Here is a 22,980-nt window from a genome sequence, read left to right as displayed (position 1 = left end):
CCTTAAAAGCAAAACACTAAGGGTCCAAGTTTTCAAGTAATTTAACTGGCATCAACTTTGTTCTGGAAAATGAAATTTGAGGATGTTTATAAGAAAACAAAAATATCCAACACCTGACAAGATAAAATACACAATGTTGGGCATCAAAACAGATTAGTAGGCATTCAAATGAATAGATTAGTGAGAAAAAAACTAATCAATCCAATTCAGAACTGACACAGGTATTAGAAGTAGTGAAGAAGTACATTAAAACTAGTATTGTAACAATTCCATGTGTTAAAAAGATAAACAGGATATATATACATATATATATATGTATGTATATATATCTATAAAGTGTGTGTGTGTGTGTGTAAACATATGTATATCCTCAAGTCAAAATTCTGAAGGTAAAAATTACAATGTCTGATAGGAAAAAATATCCTGGATGAGATTAATAGAGAAGAAAAGAAAAAAAAGACATAACAATGATCTAAGTTGGATCAGAATATAAAATATAGAAGTGCAGATGAGATGAGCACCCAATCATCTATGTGGAAAATCTACAAAACAGCTACTAGAATAATGAGGTTAGCAAAGTTATGAAATATAAGGTCATTATACAAAAAATCAATTTTATTTTTATATTCCAACAACAAGCAAACAGAAAATGAAATTCAAAATTGGTAGATTTAAAATAACATCAAAATACAAACAACTTAAATCTGAAGAAAGATGCATAAGACCTGTACATTAAGAACAGTAAAACGTTACTGAGAGAAGCATTAAAATTACATAAATGGAGTGGCACAACATGTTCCTGGGTGAGATGAATAAATATTTTAAAAATATCAATTCTCCAAAATGTTATCTATGCATTCTATGCAATTTCAGTCAAAATCCTAGGAGGTGTTATTTAAAAAATGAATACAGAGATTCCAAAATTCCTCTGGAAATGCAAAGACTCCAGAATATGGTCAGCAACACTGACAGTGCTGGGACTGTAACTCAATGGTACAATAGCTGCCTATCATGCACGAGGCCTTGGGTTCGATCCCAGATACCAAGAAAAAAGAAGTAGAAAATAACCCAATTTCAAGTTTTAAATCTATAGCAATCAAGATAGCATGTATTAGCATGAAAATAGATCAATGAAACAGAAGACTCGGAAATACACATGTAAGCGCATGTACATACACACACACACACACACACACACACACACACCAATTTTTGTCGAGGATGCAAAGAAAACAACATAGATGCTATACAAAACAACCTGGATGAATCTGAAAATATCTCCGCTGAGTGAAAGAACCATATAAAAGTGTAAACTGTAGGCCAGGAATGTAGCTCAGCAGAGCAGCTTCTCCCTGGCAAGTGCGAGTCCCTGAGTTTGATTCCCAGGACACCCCCCGCTACTACCAAAAAAAAAAAAAAAAGTGTAAACTGCAAAAGCTTTCATTTTTTACATAAAATTCCTGGAAAATATAAGTATATCTACAGCGAGAAAAGAACAGTTGTTGCCAGAGGGTAGTGTTGGTGGGGAGATAAAGAATTACAAAGGGGCACGCGGAAACTTTTGTAGGTGGCTGTTAAATTCATCATCTTGATTTAGTAAAGAATTCACAGGTGTATGAGATGTAAATAGTACACATCAGATACATGTAGTGTATTGTACGTCAATTAATCTTGTCCCATCACAAGATTATAACTTAAATGCCTTTTCTAAACCTTCTCACTCCCACCCTGCAACATTTAAATTGGATTTCTTTTATATAAAATAAAGCCTGAACTGTCCAGGAGAAAAGGTCAGATGTAAGTATCACTAGAAATCCTTTATGATATATTCCGTCTGCCAAATGGGTTTCCTTTCAGCATCTGAAGTCGATGCCCTCTCTCCCTTTCTTTCATTCTGGGAGAGAAGTCCGTTCTTTCACTGACTTTCAGTCTTAGAATTGAGCAACACAGCTCAACATCAACACTTTCAGACTCTGTTCGCTCCATTATTTTTTATGTGAACTTGAATTTTATTAGATGTGTTGCTTCACCAGAACCCTCTCCTTCACTTTTAAAATGTTTCCTCTCACTTTTTGGCCTCAAAGTTGTCATCCTTGCATTTTAAAGTTTTCTCCTAACTTTCGGCCCCCATCAGTTGCCACCCATGTGTTCACGCTTTTCTTAAAGAAGCTATTCTGGTTCCGAGAATTTATCTTCAAAAAGAGTTTATTTTCCTCTGGATCTTCAAAATAAGGTCCCCTTTCTCCTCTTATTTACCATTTTATGTTTACATAAAGTTAACCAAAAATGAGGAAAAATCTGCCTGGACCTGACATTTGCCAGTGTACTTCTGTGGATTGTTTCTGACTTTGTTCTCTGCTCACTTAAGCATCTTTACTGATTTTTCCTCTGGGTTTGAGAAAATTTAGGTTTTATGTAGAAACATTTGTACCTATTTTACGAAGTCTTCAGTATCAATATCCTGACTGGCGGTACCTCTTAGAAAGAGAAGGGATAGGGAGGAGGAAGGAGGGAGGGAGGGAAGAAAAGAAAGAGGGGGAAAGAAAGGAAGAGAAGGGGCAGGGAAAGGTTCTATACATACATAATGTCTTACATTTTGCCAATAACTCCAGGAGAAAATGTAACAAAACCAGTCAGAATTTTCCTTTCTCAGCTCATCTTCCTTAGCAGGTGAATTGCCTTTCTGAATTCTCCTTTGGCAAAGCAGATCCTGCCCGTGTTATAAAAAGTTTCAGCTACTTTTTCACTACAGTCACCATAGCTGATGACCTGGGACTTCAGGGAAGCCTTTTTCCATCTGTAAGCCTCCTAGGGGATTTAAAAATTTTTTAAATCAACTTGGAAATTCTGAAGGAACATGCAAGTTTTATGTCCATGGAGGAGGCGTTCTATGACACAACTGACGGAAGTCAGTTATGATGTAGCACCTAAGTTAATGTGTTTCTATTAAGAGTTAAAGTTATAAGCTAATAATTAATAAGTTAATGCATATGTATTTTATTATTATTTAATTTTCTTGGCTATTTTATGAGATAGGAATCATTATACTTATTTTTCAGATGAAGGATTAAGGACAAATTAAAGCTAGGGATCTTGTCCAAGATCATACAACCTACAGATGACAGTGTCAAGATTCAACACCAGAATTCTGAATTCCATAGTTCTTGGTCTTTTATTTAACCTTAATTATTTATTTAAATCCTCAGAAAAACTGGAATAGTAGAATGAATATGAAACTTTCACCTAGATTCACAAATGGCTATAATTTCTCCATATTTATTTGGTTTTCTCTTTAAGAAAATATACATATATAGGGCTTGGGATTTAGCTCAGTTATGCTGCCTGCCTCGAAAGCAGAAGGTCCTGAGTTTGATCCCTGGTTCCAAAAAGAAAGAAAGAAAGAAAGAAAGAAAGAAAGAAAGAAAGAAAGAAACAAAATATACACACATAAAGATGAATGCATATATACATATAAGCTTTATAAACTTTGTTGAAAATAAGTTGTAGTCATCAAGATACTTTAGTACTTAAGAACATGTCTTTTTAGAACAAGAAAATTCTTTATACTGTATAACTACAATAATAGTATCACTTAATAAATTTTACATCAATGAGCTGGGGATGTAGCTCAGTGGTAGGCTGCTTTCCTAGCATACACAAGGCCCTTGGTTTGACTCTTAGCACCACTAAAATAAAAGATTCATTAGAAATCTGTTTTATGGGCTTGGGATGTAGCTCAGCAGCAGAACACTTGCCTAGCATGCACACAGCTCTCAGTTCAATCTCCAGCACCATAAAAAAAGATAAATTTAAAAATCAATTTTACATGGATACAATACTATTAACCTAACATATATGCCATATGTAAAATTTTCATTTGGCCAAATAATTTTCTTTATAATTAAAAAAAATCTAGTATTTAATCAAAACATACATTACACTTAGTTTTTATATTTTTAAGTCTTATTTTATCTGTAACAATTCTCCTGCACCTTCTCTTTTAGTTGCATTATTTTTGGGTTTTTTTTTAATACAGGTTCTTGCTGTGTAGCCCAGGTTAGCCTTGATCTAATAGCAATCCTCCTGCCTCAGCCTCCTGAAGGCTGGGATTATTTACATGTGCCACTATGCCTGGCCTCACTTTCTCTTTTGTAATAATGACTTTGTTAAAAAGTAAGGCCAGTTGTCTTTTAGTCCAGTGCTAAAGGAAGGAAGGAAGGAAGGAAGGAAGGAAGGAAGGAAGGAAGGAAGGAAGGAAGGAAGAAAAAGAAAGAAACAAAGAAAGAAAAAGAAAGGAAGAAAGAAGGAAAGAAATTATTTTGAGAGAGTGAAAAGATTTAGTTATTGGTACTTCTTGAGAACTACACATTAATTACATTGCACATATTGTCTATATGGTCATGCACTAACAAAACATTTCTTCAAAATGAATTTGAACATGTAATCATCATCCTTTACATACCACATTTAATAATAAATACAAAAAGGATGTCCATTGCTGCTTTCCAGGAAACATTACTAAAAATTCGGGAATCTCAAGGCTCTATAATATCTTTGCATTTTTTAGAGGAGGAAAACTTGCATATAATTAGATTATTTCCCTGTTTATCTTTTCAGTATACAAGTCTTTTGCCTCCTTAGATAAATTTATTTCTATTTTTACTCTTTCTGATGCTATTGTGAATGGTATTGTCTTCTTTCTTTTTCAAATTATTCATTATTTAGCACCCAGAAATGCAAGTGACTTTTGTATATTTAGTCTATTAAATGGATGAATTTATCTAATAAACATGTGTAGAATTAGGTTTTTTACATAACACTGTATCATTTTGCAAACAGATAATTCTACTTCTTCCTTTCTATTTGGATGCTTTTTTTTTCTTGCCAAATTGCTTTGGCTAGTACTTCCAATATAGTGTTGAAGTAGTGAAAGTAGTCATCTTTGGCATGCTATTAATCTAAAAGAAAGGGCTTTCAGTTTTTCAACAGTGAATATGGGATCAACTATGAGTGTTTGATATACTGCCTTTTATCATGCTGAGTTAATTTCCTTTTATTCCTAGGCTCTTCACTGTTTTTTTTTTTTTTTTTTTTTTTTTTTTTTTTTTTTTTTTTTTTTTTTTTTTTTTTTTTTTTTTTTTTTTTTTTTTTTTTTTTTTTTTTTTTTTTTTTTTTTTTTTTTTTTTTTTTTTTTTTTTTTTTTTTTTTTTGTACTGGGAATCAAACTCTGGTCCTTCTGCTTGTGAGGCAGGCTGCAGAACCACTGAGCTAAATCCCTGGCCCCTCTTCACTGTTTTTAATCCTGAAAGGTACAGAATTTTGTCCAAGTTTTTGCATTTTTAAGATCTTATTATTTTTATCCTTTGTTAAATTAGTGTTTTACATTGATAGATTTTTATATGTTAATGTAGTGATACCTCCATTCATGAACAAACTAAATTGGAATAAGACCTGAATCAAATTCAGTGATTAAATTCAATGTTGACCTTATGTAGAAATTTGACTTGGTTCTTATCCAATTCAGTTTGTGGCCAGAATCATGGAAAGAATTAAGTTTGTGAGCAGGGTACTTCTGTGTTTATAATAGTACCTTTTTTGTAGTTCTATAATTTTTTTAATGTGAAAACAAAATTGTGCCTAATAAGAGAAGAATGTCAGAGGGGAACACCATTATGAAAGAAAAAAACTAGCTAGATCTAAAAGGTGGAAGCCAATTTTTATTTAAGCTATGAAATGAATAAGTTAGAGTTTATCTATGTCTTGGATATAAAGGATTTCATGTACAAAGACCAAAGAAAAATGCTTTTTTTATAAAAATCCCACCCATCACCAGCCCTGTGTGTTATTTCTTGTTTTACCTGGGATTTGTCTCAGGTCCAGTTTATGAATTGTGATCTGAAAAAAGGTTGCCCAGGTCTAATAAACAAACTAGGGATTATGTCTATGAATTAGACATATTTACCTGTTTTTTTTCCAATTTGGGCAAGCCATTTGCAAAATTCTTCAATGGTGGTCAATGTTGCACAATTCTTTGTGCCCAGTGTTGCTTGAAATGCATTGATACTTTTTACAAAATATACCTCAACAGCATCTGAAAAAAAATTATTTAAGGCAAGCTGATAGCCTTCACAATTGTCTAATACCCTCTTTGGCTCAAATGACATTTTTATATTAAAGTTAATTCCTGCTCTCATCTCAGGTCTCTTATGGACCATTGAAATGTCCACCATATGATCTGATAGCATCAGATGATGTTCTCAGGATGAAATTCATAGCTATTAAGTAGAAAAAGAAGGCCTCTGTATGAATAATTTTATCGTTTTTACAAACCAAAATAAATTCCAGGTGCACTGCAAGGCTATAGATTTTAGCTAAAACTCTGATACAGATCATTATTGTCTGAGGTTCTCTTCTTCTCTCTGTCCCTCTCTCTGAAAGAATGTTATGTTTAAAAGTATTTTACATATATAATTATTACAGATGAAACACCACATTTCTGGATTATTATGGCTTTCTAGTAAGGCTTGAAGTGATGTGATATCAGTCCTCCAACTTTTTTCTTCTCCTTCAATGTTATGTTGATTATTCCACACATTTTTTCCTCTCATATAAACTTTACAGTAAGTTTCCTGTGTCCAAAAAATAACTTGTTGGTACAGTATTGGGTTGAATCTGTAGATTAAGTTGAGAAGAACTGACATCTTAGCAATATTGAGTCTTCTTATCCACAAACATGATCTGTTAAATGCTTTGATATCATATTTTGTAGTTTTTCTTATAGATATTTTGTGCACATTTTAGTAGATTCATATATTTTATTTCTTTGAGTGCTAGTGTACATGGAATTTTTAATTTCATATTATACTTTTTCATTACCAGTGTATAGGACAGAAATTGACTTTTGTATATTAATCTAATATCCTGCATACTTCCTATAATCATTTATTAGCTCCAGGAGATTTTCTGTTGTCTTTGTTGATTCTATCAGATTTTCTAGTTATAGTATATCTACAAACAAATAAGTTTTATTTCTTCCCTCCTGAAACAGTAAAGTACACCTTTGATTTCCTTATTTTATAGCATTAGCTAGAACTTCTAGTATGATATTGAAAAGCAGTTTTCCTGATCTCAATGGAAAAGCTTATACTTTCTCAACATTAAGAATAATGATGTAGTTTTTAAAAAACAGATGTGTTTGTTTTCCATTCCTATAACAAAATACTTAAAGCTAGGTACTTTATGCTTTTTAAAAACAGCGGTTTATTTAGCTTCTATTTTTGGAGGCTGAAAATCTAAACAGTATGGTGCTGGTTCTGGTAAGGGCTCTCCTGGCTACATTCCCATCCTGGTGGGAGCAAGAAGGAGAGATCATATGGTGAGACAGGAAGCCAGAAAGTAGAACAGTAAGAGCTAGTCTTACTGTCTTATAATCACCCTCTTGCAAAAACTACCAGGGTCATTCAAATATTACATTAACTTCTTCCAAGGGCAGCACTTCCTCCCACGGAGTCTTTAACCTCCCACTAGGGCTCATCTCTTCAGGTCCCAGCAATCCTTACTCAGTGCCACACTGGGCATCAACTTTCAACATATGAACTTCAAGGGGACATACTCAAGCCATACCAACTGTCTTTATCTAGTAGAGGGAATTCTGTTCTATCCCTAGTTTTCTGAGTTTTCATCATGAGTGCTGGGATTCTGTCCAATGGTCTTTCTGCATCTAGTGATATGATCATGTGACTTTTCATCTTTATTCTGTTAGTCTAATGAATTAAATTATTTTCAAATGTTGAACTATTATCTGAACTTTCTGATCTGCAGTATGAGATCTGACCTTAACTTCAGGAAATTATTAATCATTATCAGATCAAATATCTCCTCTGTTATTTTCTTCTCTTCTCCTGTTACTGACATTTCAGGCATGCTATATTCTTCTGTAGTTGTACTACAGGTTTTAGTATTTTTCTTTTTATCAATCTCTTTTCTCTCTTTCAGTTTTTGAAGTTTTTATTGAGATATTCTAATTTTTTAAAATTTTTTTATGGTACCAGGGATCAAACTCGGGTCCTTGCACTTCCAAGGCAGGCACCAGAACTACTGAGCTAAATCCCCAGCCCAAGATATTCTAAATAAAAGGCATTCTTCATTTTTTATAATGATTTTAATCTCTAATGTTTCTTTTTGAGTCTCAGTATTTCAATCTACTTACAATGCCTACTTGTTTTTGTTTATCCATTAGAATCTTTAACATATTAGTCATAGTTATTTTAATTTTTGTCTGATAATAATTCCATCTCTGCCATATTTGAGTTTGGTTCAGATTCTTATGTTTCTTCAAATGGTTTCTTTTGGTAGAGTTTTTTGTTTTGGGTTTTTTTTGTGGTACTGGGGATCGAACTTGGGTCCTTGAGCTTGCGAGGCAGGCTCTGGAACCACTGAGCTAAATCCCCAGCCCAAATAATTTGGCCATTTCTTTTTCTTTCTTTCTTTTTTTTTTTGTACCAGGGATCAAACTCAAAGTCGGGTCCTTGCGCTTGCAGAACTGCTGAGCTAAAGCCCTAGCCCATCAAATGGTGTCTTTTGACTTTTAGTATGCCTTATAATTTTTCCATGAAAAATTTTTCCGTGAAAGCTGGACATGTTTCATTGTGCAAGTAAGCACTGAGTAGTGTGGTACAGGGTGTGAGGGAAGGGGAATACTCTCTAGTCCTATAATTTTATCTTGGTCTAGTCAGCCTATAAATTATCTCTAGGCTGTGAACTTGACAAATGATTATCAGTATTTTACCCCTTCCTCTTTTTCTTTTGTCTGGTACCAGAGATCAAACTGCTTGTGACGTAGGCATGGTACCACTGAGCTAAATTCCTGGCCCTTCTACTCCTTCCTTAATGGAGACAGGATGGATAGTGGATTGGAGTGGGTATTTCCATTTTCTAGTGCTAAATGCTACAAGGAGCTGGAGTTGGGTATTTTCTCTTCTCCAAGTCAGTCAACTCTGAAAAATTCAATTATTAAAAATTTTATTCTTTAAAATATTTTTAGGGAAGGTGAGGATTTAGCTCAGCGGTTCTGCCTCCTGCCTCACAAGCACAAGGTCCTGAGTTCGATCCCCAATACCAAATAAACAAAACAAAAATTTAGGGAAAACTGGCTTTGTTACTTAAGAAGAAAATGTTCTGGAGAGATTTTGAAATGGTTACTTTTCCTCTTCCCCTGACAGAAGCATAAGTACTTTTTTTTCTAACATCTACTTTGAGAATCTAGTCAAGCTCCTAGAAGTAAAATTCATAAAACTATGGAGACCCTTTTAAGACTGGATATCAGATTTTGCCACACTGACCTTCAAGCATTTTGTCATCACTGATTTAGGTTCCCCTGCCTTGGTGTGGTCCTGTGGAGACAGGTTTCTATTTTGGCATTCTGTATTTCTCTTCAATTCCCCACCAATTCAGGGGTTATTGTTTTGCCCTATGATCTCACTTTTCTGACAGAAATAGGAAGAATGGTTCATTTCCCAGTTTGCTTTTTACTTGCTGTTAATACATGTGATGATCTCCAAGGCCCTTACATGCCAGACTAGAAATGGGAAATAATTTTCTGAGGTTTTAATGCTTTTTAGTCTTAGTTTAGATTCCTGGGGATAATCCTCCCATAGTGCTGAGTTTATAGGCCCAATTTAATGTCACTTCTTAATTGTAAAATTCCCTGGTATTTTCTACATGTTTTCTGTAGATAGAAACCACATTATTTCTTCCTAAGCTGTATTTCTTTTATTTCTTTTTCTTGTCTTACTGAGTTAGTGAATATTTCTGAATAAGAAATTGTAAAAACATACATCCTTGCTTTGCTGTTGATCTTAAGGGATCATTTACCATGAAGTATAATGTTAGCTGTCAGATTCTCAATGTGCCTTCTATCAGATTAAGGAAGTTCCTTTCCACCGTGGATTGATGTTAAATTTTATCTACTGCTTTTTCTGCATTAATTGATAAGGATTGTGTGATTCTTCATCTTTGGTCTGTTAATACAGTAAAGGATATTGACTGAAGTTGGAATACTAAAACAGCCTGACATTCGCAAGCAAAAACAAAAAACAAAACAAAACAAACACACACAAAAAAAAACCCCTTACTTGTTCATGGTATATTATTCTTTCCTATATATTGCTATATATTGTATTAAGGATTTTTCTATATGCTTGAAAATATTAGTCTATAATGCTTTTTTTTGTTTGTTTTTTCCTTTCCTTGTAATGTCTTTGCCCAGTTGTGGTATGAGGGTAATGCTAGCCTCACAAAGTTAGTTAGAAAGTGTTCCCTCCTGTTGTATTTTCTGGAGGAGATTATGTAGAATTGGTGTTATTCCTTTCTTAAATACTTACTAGGTAGAATTCCACAGTGATGCCTCTGCACCTGGAGATTTATTGGTAGGTTAACTATAAATTCATTTTTTTTTTTGAAAAGTAAGGATCTATTCAGGTTATCCATTTATACTGGATGAGTTGTTTTAAATTTACAGAGCTTTGTGACAGACATAGTTTTAGATATTTTTGTAATTTAATCTCTTAACCTTGTCTTTCATGATATAGCTTTCTGTGCTTCAAGTTTTCCTCTAATTTTTAATTTTAGTAAATTCATTCCAGGATATATTTTCTTCTGGCTGATTTGTAAACTTCAATGTACAACATTTTGATATATCTGTAATTTAATGAGTAATGTGACCTAAAAATAAATGTTTCCTTTTTACATTAAGTTAGTATGCAAGAAAAAGGTAAGTAAGCCTTTGGAATCTCCCAAAATTATGTGTGATTTTTTTCTCAGATAAAAAGCTAAACATTTCTACATATTTATAAATATATTAAATTTCTTATAACAACATTACTTTTTTTAAAAAAAACCTTTACTATACAAGGAGTTCACACACTGTGATCATACAAAAGGAAATTTTAAAAGGAGAAAACAATTCACTAGAAGATACAATCAGAAAATATTCAGTGAACATTTCTACTTAAAAGAAAGAGTAAGTGTCCATTAACATGTCAAACCTTCTTCAAACTGGAGAAACATTTAACAATATGGGGAATACAAGAATGAAAAAATGTGAGATATAAGACAATCTCTACAAATCTCTTTCCTTCTTTCCTTTTCCTCCTATAACTTGAAAATAGCATCACCAAAATGGATTACTTTTAGGAAGAGAAAATAGATATTTAAAAATGTTCTAATTGCTTTCTTCACAAATCCTACATTCTTTCTGAGAGGGCATTGACTCTATCAGGGTCTACTAATCTTATCAAGCCAGCTGGGAACGATACATTCTTCCCTCATCAGTTCTTTTATATCTCTCCCAAGCCATTCACTTCAAAAAGATGACCTTGCCAGACAAGGGACTATTGCTGAAGGACAAATTAACCACTTGGCTTTCCTTTAGGCTTTTCAGGACCTCACTTTTGAATATGTCAAGAAAATTCTGACTGCTACAAACATTATTTTTAGTAAGCCAGAGGAAGGTTCAAGGGATTGAGAGTGTAGGAAGATGGGAGGAGGACCTAATGGCTTCTTTTTAGATCACTGCATTTCCTAAAAAACCAACATATCACAAGTCATATTCATAGTGTGTATGATGTATACATTTTATAAATGTGAATTTTGCTGAGGTTATAAGGGAATAAAGGAAACAGAAAATATATGATGTTATTGTTCTGATGCTCTAATTTGGGGAATATCACCAGCTCCAGATCAATGCGTAATGAATTTTATATAAAATCATAACTATCTTAATTTTTCCATAGAAGGAATGAATAGCTAATTATAATCTTACTTATAAATACATCATTCACTAATATGCTTTCGTAAGTCACTGGGAAATAATAACTCCAAAGAAACTTTTCTACCTACCCTTGTGCTGGGGCTCTCCAGACATGGCATAAGTTTGGCTAATAATGTGCCTGCCTCTGCAGTTTGGGGGCTGATTTCAGTGAAGGAAGAAACACATATAGAGTAAGCCTGGAAAAAAAGAAAATAATGACAGGGCAACTACTCAAATGTTAGAAACTCACTGTGGAATTTCTAATCTGTTTCACAGAATTGCCAGTTAATCGGGGAGTTAGATGAAGGATGATGGTTTAGTATTTCATTTCATTGCTGTGGTTAAACACCTGGGGAAGGGAAGCAACTTAAAGGAGGCAAGGTGTATTTTGGCTCATGGTTTAAGAGTTGTCAGTCCCTGGTTGGCCCACTCCATTGCTTTAGGCCTATAGCATGGAAGAAGCATCATGGTGGGAGGGGTGGTAGAAGAAAGATGCTCACTTAATGATAGCCCAGAAGGGGGGAGGAGGGAGAGAGAGGGAGAGGGAGAGAGAGAAAAATGGGGTCTAGAACAAGATACACCTTTCAAAGGCACACTCTCAGTGACCTACTTTTTCCATCTGGGCCCCACCTCCTACCAGCCCAGTCAGCTACAAATTCATCATTGAGTTAATCCATTAATGAGATCAACATCTCCTTGAACACTGCTGCACTGGCGATCAAATCTTCAAACCTGAGTTTTGGAGGACAATTCCTACTTAAACCATAACAAATGACTCTGAGCCCTAGAGCAGTTATTTTGTAGCTATGAGTTTTCAGCAAGTCCTTTTGCCTTATTATGCCGAAGAAATATGGTTTCTGCTAATTAAGAAAGATTAAATAAATCAGTGTATACAAAGCACTAGGCACAGTACTAATTCCATGATAAGTTCTTTTTTTTCTTTTTCATACTGGGATCGAACTCAGTACTTCATGCTTGCCAGGCAGGCGCTGTGCCGCTGAGCTAAATCCCTGGCTAGTAAGTTTTTAATAAATGTTAGCTAATATTATTTTTACTAGGCTTCACAGAAAAAAATAAAATTATAACCTTAGCTCAGCCTCTCAAGAGTCTGGTATTAAAGACAGTTATAAAGCATGGACCCTAGAAATATACTACCTGAAACCCTATCAAAACCCAGCCATTTATTGTGATATAAAGTAGGTCACTTCTTAGCCTCTTGAAATGCAAAACAGGGATGATGAAAATAGCATAAGTCACAAAGGGTTATTATAAATAGCATACATATATGTAAAGTGTTTAGGACACCACTTGGCAAATAGAAAGCATTGAAGAAATATAAACTTTTATTTTTGTGTGTGTGTTCACATGGAAAGAGTAACAGGAAGGAGAAAGAAAAGTAGAAGTATCTAGTCTATACCCAACAGCAAGAAAGCCACCCTGCTTAATATTTCATAGGCCAAACTCTGAGGTGTTTCAGGGGCCTGAAGGGATATGAGACAACACTTTAGAGGCAAGAGTGGAGTTTTTGTAAATACAGGCTCCAAGATCAAGTTTTCTGAGTTCAAGTCCTTGCTTTGACACCTGTTTGCTGTATAGGTTTAGCTGAATTAGCCATTAAGCTCTGTGCTTCATTTTTCCTTACAATGAAGTAAAACTGGTATCTACTGCACAGGGTTATCATCTGGATTAAATGAATTAATTCATCCTCAGGTGCACATAATAAAAACATGCCATAAATTTCAACTCATGATTTTTGTTGTTGAAAAACACTGATATTTATTGTTTTATCCATTCTGATCTCACCACTGCTTTCAGAAAGAACCGAACTCAAAACTCAGACTGCTTTCTCTATAAGCCCTAGAGTGCTGCCTTCAGAGCAGCATTCCCTAACATTTCTCTATTGCGTGATGTTTACAGTCTTGGACTGTCAGACTGTCTGCAATAAGTTTCCTATGCTACAGGAAGTGTTTTGCCCAGTTTGAGGCTATGGAAGATACTGGAAGCCATAAGCAGAATTCTTATTTAGAAGAGAAAAAGGGGAATTTAACTAGTAGTTTCAAGTATACGCTACATAAAGTACATACCTTAAACTGTGATTCCTATGTGTTGGTTTCTTTCCCCCTGAGCATTGTGAAATTAGTTACCCCAAGTGAAACTCCTTTTTGTTAGTTTAACCTCAGACTTGGAATTACAATTAGCTGGATTAGTATAGAGGACAAATGAAAGCATTGTACCAAAATACTCTTTTTTGTTTAAATGGCTCTTTGTTGAAGACTTAAGTTCAGTTGCTTTGATGAATTTTTCCTTGGAGTAGACTCACACTTGGTTCCCTCTTCTCAGCACCGAAAGATGGGAAAAAACCTGGGTGGGGAAGCACTGTCTCCTAATGAGGTCACACAGCCGCTATGCTCACCTGAGTCAATGTTCTTTGTCTATGTCACTTAAAGTTGTTGATGGACACTTATGGAGATCTGGAGGGAAGTTAGGGTTAAAATGGAACTAATTCCCCTCGTATGTTGTGAAAAGCCCAAACTTCCCTGACCCTGGGGACTGGGGCAAACAAGGCTACTCTCTGCCGGGATTCCAGCCAACTCACCAACCTGTTTCAAGTACTGGATGGCCTGCTTGTGGTTCCTCCTCAACTGCTCTATTTAAGCAATCTCCTTATACAGTTTGATCAGATCTGATGTGCCATCACCCTTGGCAGCAATAACAATGCCAACTGCCTTTTCAAAATATGCCAGAGCTAGGTTCAACCTGTGGATAGCCAGGGAGGCTCTACAAGAAAAGAAATGAAGTCACAGAGAGGTGATTTACTTTGCAGACTCATAGGAATGAATCCTAAAATTCAAAGAACGATCTGGCTTAAAAATCTAGATTTATTGTAAATAGACTCCCACGACCCTATATTTTACCCATCAAATTCCACTGCCTACCATTTATTTAAACCATTAATAGAGATGTGCTATCATCTAAGGTTTATATAAAAGTAAATGGTAAAAAATGGTAGCTGGTAAATCAGAAGATAGAATAATTTATCCAACACAGACTCTCTAAAATCAAAATAAAATTGTATTACTTCTGTTTCTCTGCCTTTCAGGCTAAAGAAAGTTTTTGTTTTGTTTTGTTTGATTTACTTTAGATAAGAAATGACAGAGAAAACACTGTAACTATCCTCCAAAGGGAGAGGGTGGCTAAATAAATTATGGAATATCATATGTTAAAATACTTTAGAGAACTGTGTTTAGTTTTAGATTAACAATATGGAGAGGTAATCAAAATAAAATGAATATAATATATAAGACAACTTAAAATATGATACTGAAATGGCTAGGCAAATGTTCATATCAGTTACATCTGGATGTCTGAATTTTCAAATTTTCCACAACAAAACTGAGAGCATAATTGTTTTAGATAGTATCTTATTGTGATTATCTTTTCAGAAACAGGAATGCATATCAAGAACAAGTGTACATCAAAGTTTATTCTGATGGTTAATAACTTTATCAAACTCTAGGAGCCAATATTTCCTTGAAAATAAAGCACAACTAAACATATCTAAATGATAGTCTTGTGAAGATTAAATATGTAAATTCACCTAACATATAGTAGACACATATTCAGAACTACTTCATTCTTCCCCCTTGCCTTATGTTTGTATTCCCAAGGTACATTTTAAAAAATTACTTCACTGTCATTCTAGCAATAGTCACAATTGTTTCAAACCGGGAGGTTTATCTTTTCCTTGAAGATTAGGATTAATATAGAAAAGAGCACTATTATGTTATTCCATAATTCTTTGTTAAAAATATTTTTTAATCAATCAGAACATTATTTCCTTTGACCATAAGACCAGAATATAGAATGATAGTGGCTCTCATTAAGAGCTTGTAAGGCAATATTAGCAAGTTGCCTGATCCAAATATTCTTGCTTCAGTTTCCCTACCCTCAAAATAGGAAAATGTATCTAACCTCACTAGATATTTGGTCAATATCAAGTATAATTCAGTGTGGTACAGAAGGAATTCTGATGCTCCAGTTAAAACCCAGACTCTTCTATTAGTTGTCACTATGAATTAATCGTTCTGTACTTTATAAGTAAAATGTAAAATGAAAAATAATAAAAAGTATACTCACAGGCTAAGGAGAGGATTGAATAAATAAGTTATGTACGTACTGGGAATGGTATCTAGTAAATAAGTTAGCCTCTGACACTTAGAACAGTGCATGCACAAAGTACTCGATAAATATCATGGAATAAATGAATGAAGTAAGCACTAGGATTCCTTCTGACAAAGAAACAAGGCTTTCCTTCACATAAGGCAGAAAAAATTAACCACTGCCCTGTGTAACAGCCTTACAGATTGATCAGACTCTAATTTATGGCCCTATGGACTTAAGTCAATGGTTTGATTTAGTTCTGGACATTCCAACAACTCCCCATCATTTTGCATTTGACTTGAGGATTCATGATTGTTTAGAGGAGGCAGACATGATGCATGCATTTCATTTATTCAGTCATCTGCTCTAATATGCCAAATACTTACAGTTTTGGAAACAGACTGATTTCAAGGATGTAAAGATATTTGAAAAATCTAGAGAAAGGTAAACTTTTCATTATTTTTTTTCCTCTGATAACCTAGGCCCACTCTCATTTCTAAATATTCTGATTCTCAGAGGATCCCTAACTCAACTGCAAAACAGTTAAGACTTGTTCTGGCTTGAACAAATTCCATGAACTTTGTTTCTATAACGAACAGAACTTCCCTTAACAACACATGTGCTATTCACAGGTTTCATGGCTTCCAATTAAGCATCTCCATTTCATGTTTCTTTCCCTAAGATGTCATACTCTTAAAGTGGGCAAAAGTAGCAGATCATTTGGAAAATAAACATATAATTAGTCCTAGAAGAAGCGTGAGAGGCAGTATAAGGAATGTCCAAAAGTCAGTGAGTTTAGATTACAGATTTAACACTAATAAGATAGGTTACCTTACACAATTTGTTTAACATCAGAAGACTCCTTGTCCTTGTCTTCTCTTTAATGAAACTGTGTCAACGGTGGTTACAAGGATTAAATTCAGCAGTACGTGGTAAGTTTGGAGCAGAGTATACATTTGACAAATGTAAGTCTCTTTTATTTTCATTTTGAGTGTCTTGGCTTTTTGTTTTGAATAACTTTCTAGAGTGTAGAACATCATGTAATTCCAGCTCTCATTTGTAAAGCTTCAGCTTTGCTAGGTCCAGATCTTACCTGCCCAATGCAATTGTAAGGTCTTTCTCTGAGATCTGTAATCCACAAACATCTTCCTTGTTCAATTCTTTCAGCTCATTTATGTTTCTGTCTGCCTTCTGCAGGTTCAAATAGGCCTCTCTGCCAGTGAAACAGTCAAGGTAAATGCCAGGCACACAAACCAGCCGCCACTGCATAGGGACTGCAGTTGAAAGGCAAATGAAACGGCCCTTTGGGAAAATAAAGCAGTATTTGGAAATGGCTATTTAACTATGCTCTTTATTCTCCCTGTGTGTATGTCAAGAAGAAAGAATTCTCTGGAAAAAGAACAAGGTCTTGGAATTCCTTTAGTGCTTGCCTGAATCTGTGTCTGGAGTGGATGAGGGTTTGCAGGAGTGAAAGGAAACTGTAAATGTACTAAATTTCCTTTTGCAGCATCTACTGCATGACAACAGTTACTCATTTTTCCCATGTTGTTTTGTAAGAATGGTAAAAGAGAGGAACTAATTATGCTGCAAGGGACTTTCTGGGTCATTTTTAAAAATCCAAGAAGAGTGAGTTTTGGGCCAGATGCAAATAGAAGGAAAGAAATCCCCTTAATTCCCAAATACCCTTCTATTTCCCACATTTTTCATAGACTCCTTGATAAGGGTATGATGGAGAATGCCACATCACATTTTGGAAGTTGAGCAACAGAACCAAAAACTAGAGGGGGGCCGTATAGAGAGAAGGAACTGGAAGCACATGGGCTCAGAGTGCTCCTGACTATAAATGTTATTAGTATCTTTCAAGTGGTAATGCTATCAAAAGGCTATCAAAATCACAAACTTCTTGAGCAAAGGTACTACCATAAGTCTGGGTATTAGGGTTTAGCAAAGGTCCACGTGGAAAGAGCTTGCTTTCTAGCAAGGTGTTACTGGGAGGTGCTGGAATTTTTTACAAGGTCATTGGTAACATATCTTTGAAGGAGATAGTGGGCTCTCATCCAGTTCTCTTTTTTGCCCCAGGCAATGAGGTGAGGGGTTTTGCTCTGCTATGTGCTCCACCATGATATACTGCTTTGCCACAGGCCCAAAAGTATAGGGGCCAACATATTATAGTCTGAAACCTCTAAAACTCTAAAACTGTAAGCCAAAATACAAGTTATCTATTTATAAGTTGATTATCTCAGGTACTTGCCATAATGGTGGAAAGCTAACACAGGCATATACCATGGTCCCCCCTGGTTGTATAAAACTGCTTCATTTATCTATTTTTGTTGGTTGGCAATGTTCTCAATAGTATTTCAACAACAACAACAACAAAACCTAAAATGATCAAAAATGTATTAAATCAGTGGTTTTAGGTTGCACATTACCAACACTTTGGGGGCTACTAAGTATTCCTGGGGTAGGGCCCATACCCTTTAAATCTTAAAGCTTCCTAGGGAATCACATTGTACAACCTAGTCTGTCACACTTTACTCTAAATTACCATCGCTTTCCATTCCTATACTATCACTATCTACATTGCTAATGTTAACTTTCTTGGGTGCTCAATAAAGAGCCGTCAGACTTGGAAATTTTTCAACTGGGTAGGGAATGTGTTACTAATTAATTCCCTCCCAGTGCTCAACTCAGGGCTTACATGAATAGACACAGGAGGAAAATACATATCTTTCTAGGTGGATGTAAGTATGGTATGTAGGGGGCCTGTGATGTTGGAACACAGCTACAATAACATGGTTTCATCTCCTATTCTCCCATGTGAAATGACCCTTCCGGCATGTGTAGCCTGTGGCCCTGATCACCAGACCCATCTGGGAAGGAAAGGATATTGGTTCTGTAGCAGCCAGGCCACCCCCAAAGTATAGTAGAACATGACCAGAGCTTCTAGGATTTCCTTTTTCTCCTTGAGGCTGTTTTTCCCTTCCAGGTCAAGAGTGTGCTCTTGGCAGATTCAGCATGTTTCTTGGCTTAGGCTGGGAGGTCTATAGAAGGTATAGAGTGAGGAGCAAGAAGAAAGATATTAAAAAGGCATGTTCCAGTCAAGACATTTCTGGGAGTTGTCTATAGTGTGGATTTTAAATTTGGCTGTGAATCAGAGGTATCTGCAATGCTTATAAAGAATATAGATTCTTGGACCCCACCCTAGACCTACTGAGTCAGAGGAATCGAGAAGAATGGAGTCCAGGAATTTCAAATATTAATCCCACAAGTGGTTCTTATGCAGCGCTTCTGGAAATAGTCTGTGGACCTGTTTCAAAATCACTGATAAAAAAAAAATCACTGATACAGACAGGAGTACAACCTCCGTGTCCCCTCTCTAATTTTGCCACTAATGTCAACCTGCAAAGTTTCTTTACCCTCCAAATAGCAAAGAACAACAGTGGTTATATAAGCTGCTCTTTACTGTGCACATGGAGATAATCCAGGAACAAACTAAGTTATGCCATACAGTACTGTATTATGAGCTTTCTGGAAAAGGCATTCCATAAATATAAGGGCTTATGAATGCAATTATTTCCATCTGGGATTGTTTTACAATCAAAGATGAAGCTGGTGGTACTAATTGGTCACACACACACACACACACACACACACACACACACACACAGAATCCAGTTTCTTAATGCAGTGAGACTCCTCACTACAAAGACAAAGGGAACACTAGGCAGAACTGGTAGGGGTTTCTCCTTGCTTTCTAGGTAAAGGCTGGCATTCCTGGGCACTTATGCTCTTTTTTAAAAAATTTAATTTATTGGTACATTCTAAGTAGACAGTACAGTTACATTCATTACTGGGATCTTGTACCTTTACATGCCAGGTCTTGGTTCTCATTTTTTCCCCTTGTCCCCACGCGCCCTTCACCCTGCCTTATGCTCTTTATTTAACAGAGGTAAACTTAGGAACATTCAATGTATAGTACTACTTCCTCATATTTTAGCCTAACTCATGTTCTTTCTCTTTCCTAATGGAAAAGGGAAAGAAGAACTAGGGATATAGCTCAGTGGTGCCATCACCTGCCTCCTAAGATCCCGAGTTCCATCTCCTGTACAAATAAAAGAAAAGAAAGAAAAGAAGTCCTGAGAGAAAGGCCAGCAGAGGGCACAATATCCTTGTTCAGTTCTTTTATACTAAAACCCATGGCAGAAATTCACTTTCAGTCCTCTTTCTGCAGGAACCCAGGGACTGGTAAACACATTCACACCTGCCAACTAGACCTAATGCACCTCTCATCCTTACCCTACATTCCTAATTGTATTCTACACAGTTTGTCTTGTTTTTGGCCTTTAGAGATCGGTTTCACAACATGGGTGCAAATCCATAGCAACTGGGCTATGGAATGACTTGCCTTAAGGCCTGCAGTCCTCATTATGTTTTAAATGTGGAAGACCTCACTAATATTGTGATTTAATTTACAACAATGAAAGAGAACAAAGCCTTAAGCCTGAATCCAATTAGTTTTTGTAGATCACTCAGTGACATCTTTTTTATAGGAATGAATTGAAGAGAGAAATGGACTCTGTTTAAGAAGGCTGTGTTCTAGGCCATAGCCCATCAGATAACAGTGCCCCTAAAACTGCTCTGTGTAGATTCTGGAGCCTTATTTCCAGTAGTTACAGTTTACAAACACTGTGGTAAAAACCAAGGATGCACATTTACAATGAGCAACAAGGTCTCAGGTGGTAACCGAGAATTCACAATTGTGTTAGGTGATATTAATGAAGACTGTCTGAGGGCTACACCTGAAAAAACACTGAGTAAAATATTTGCATTAGAAGTAGGACTCATCTTGTTTTTGAAGAGTGGATAGGATTTTGAAATGGAGAAGTAGCAGGGTTTCCACTTGAGGTAAACAGCCTAAGGACATAGAAAATAGAATAAGCAAGTGTGTCAATGTGTGTGTCTATTCATGCATGTGTGCACTTGTATACACAAGGCTGACTTATCTTAGGAGTGTTAGGAAAGGGAGTAAGAAGACTATTCTGAAGGAGAAGTTTGAATTTAAAGATATATAATGTATGCATTGGATATGTAAAATAAAGTCTTGAATGCTCTCTATTTATATTGTGTTAATAAAATATATTTATATTGTGATAACACAATATCCAAAAGACTGACTGTAAAGAATACTTATTTCTCGAAGTTCTGGAGCTTGGGAAGTTCCAGAGCAAGTCACAGTCATCTAACTGGGCTTCTCTGCTGTGTCCTTAGATGGGGAAGGTGGAAGAGAAAGGAGCTATTCAAACTATAGTAGATGACAAAGCGAGCAGGTTGGACTTGATCTATCAGGTATTTGCAAGTTTTTATAGGTCATGAAAAACAAAACATCTAATAATCTGACTGAAAACTCTGCCTAGGACATCAGGAGCTAGGATTGCTACTTTACAAGCCAAGTGAAGTAGGGAGTGGAGTCTTTTGATCAAATATGCTGTTTTCCACAAGTGAGGAAGAGCTCAGCAACCAAAATCAGATGATTCCCTGGGTCTGTAGAAGAAAGGTAAACATGGAGAAGCACTATACAGCTCCATACACCATTCCAGGCCAACACCTTTCATTCCAGCTACTCCTGTGTCAGGAGGATCAAATTCCAGGCCAACCCAGGCAACTTTCAGTAACTAGACCATCTCAATATAATACTTTTTTCAGTACCGGGGATTAAACTGATTAAACTGATTGAACAACCCCTTTTTACTTTGAGACTGTGATGCAAAGTTAACCTGTGAAGCCCAGATTACGCTCAAATTTTCAATTGTTCTATCCCAGCCTCCTAGAGTGCTGAGATCACTGGCATGCCCAGATCAAAATATAATATTTTAGAAAGGGATGGGAATGTAGCTTAGTTGTAGAACACTCAGCATGTGAAAAGCCCTAGGTTCAATACCTACTAAGGCAACAACTCCACCACCACCAAAAATAAATAAATAAATAAATAAACACACAGAAAGAAAAGAAAATGCCTCCCATAAGCAAGCACAACACTTCTTCTCAGCTCTTAAAGGGAAAGCAAAACAACTATATTTAAGGAAGTGGCTCTGAGAAGGTCCTCAAGACTTTTCAGGCCCCTCTCTTCCCTGCCAAAATGCTTGTGGCTAGTGTGAATTCTCTGGGAAGAATATTTTTCCTCTAAACTCAGCAGCTAATTAATTATACAGTTTCTTGTTTACCATGCACCACACTGTGGTCCTTCTGATGAAAAAGCCTAACTGGTGACCAATGGGACTTAGCAAACTGAGCAAGGATCTTGATTTAAACTGTCTATTATGCTTTAAAGTAAACCCTAAGGGGAAAATCTTTTTCACCTTTTCAGAATCCACCTTGGCTCCAAAGTAGGGTGCATACTCTCCCATAGGTATGTAAGACACCATAAGGCATAAGGAAAAAATCAAAATGTCTGTGTTATCTTTTTAATCCTATTCTTTTTTCTACCTTATAGCTATTTATGATATTTTATAACACATTAATATTGTTGAACACATTTTGAAATAAATATACATGTATGGAGTGTTTTTTTTGTTTGTTTGGTTATTTTTTTTTTGTTAAGGAAGCTCTGAAGAGTTTGGAGCCCATTGTGCTAGGCAAATGTTTTCCAACTTTTTCAAGTATTAAATAACTTTTTATGATTAAAACATGTCCTGTTTCTCCCACTTTGTGATAATTATTTTTATGGCATATACTACTTAAAATTCATCGCAAAAAGTATCATGAACTGTATATTGGTTACAGGCCTCACTATGTAGTTCAAGCTGGCCTTGAACTTACTATGTAGCCTAGGCTGGGCTCAGAGTCACAGCTATCCTTCTGCCTCAGCCTGAGTGCTGGGTTAGGTGTGCTTGACCAAGCCTGGAATAAAAGTCCCTTCTATATCAAAAGAACACTATATATATATGTATATATATATACACACACACACACACACACACACACACACACACACACACACACACACATATATA

General features: G+C 35.6%; 1 protein-coding gene across 1 annotated transcript in view; it reads right to left on the bottom strand.

Moving 5' to 3' along the window:
* The window catches only part of Ttc23l (tetratricopeptide repeat domain 23 like), a 43,340-nt gene that overhangs the window by 11,641 nt on the left and 8,719 nt on the right, over positions 1-22,980 (bottom strand). The window contains 8 exon segments of the mRNA XM_010605496.1: positions 2,661-2,808; positions 5,955-6,091; positions 11,899-11,931; positions 11,934-12,006; positions 14,410-14,587; positions 17,064-17,189; positions 18,859-18,937; positions 18,940-19,011. Coding sequence (XP_010603798.1) covers positions 2,661-2,808; positions 5,955-6,091; positions 11,899-11,931; positions 11,934-12,006; positions 14,410-14,587; positions 17,064-17,189; positions 18,859-18,937; positions 18,940-19,011 — 846 coding nt within the window.

This window comes from Fukomys damarensis, unplaced genomic scaffold (assembly GCF_012274545.1).
Source record: "Fukomys damarensis isolate Sample0158 unplaced genomic scaffold, DMR_v1.0_HiC HiC_scaffold_1, whole genome shotgun sequence".
In the NCBI taxonomy this organism is placed as follows: Eukaryota; Metazoa; Chordata; class Mammalia; order Rodentia; family Bathyergidae; genus Fukomys; species Fukomys damarensis.
This window is presented reverse-complemented; position numbering and strand designations above follow the sequence as displayed.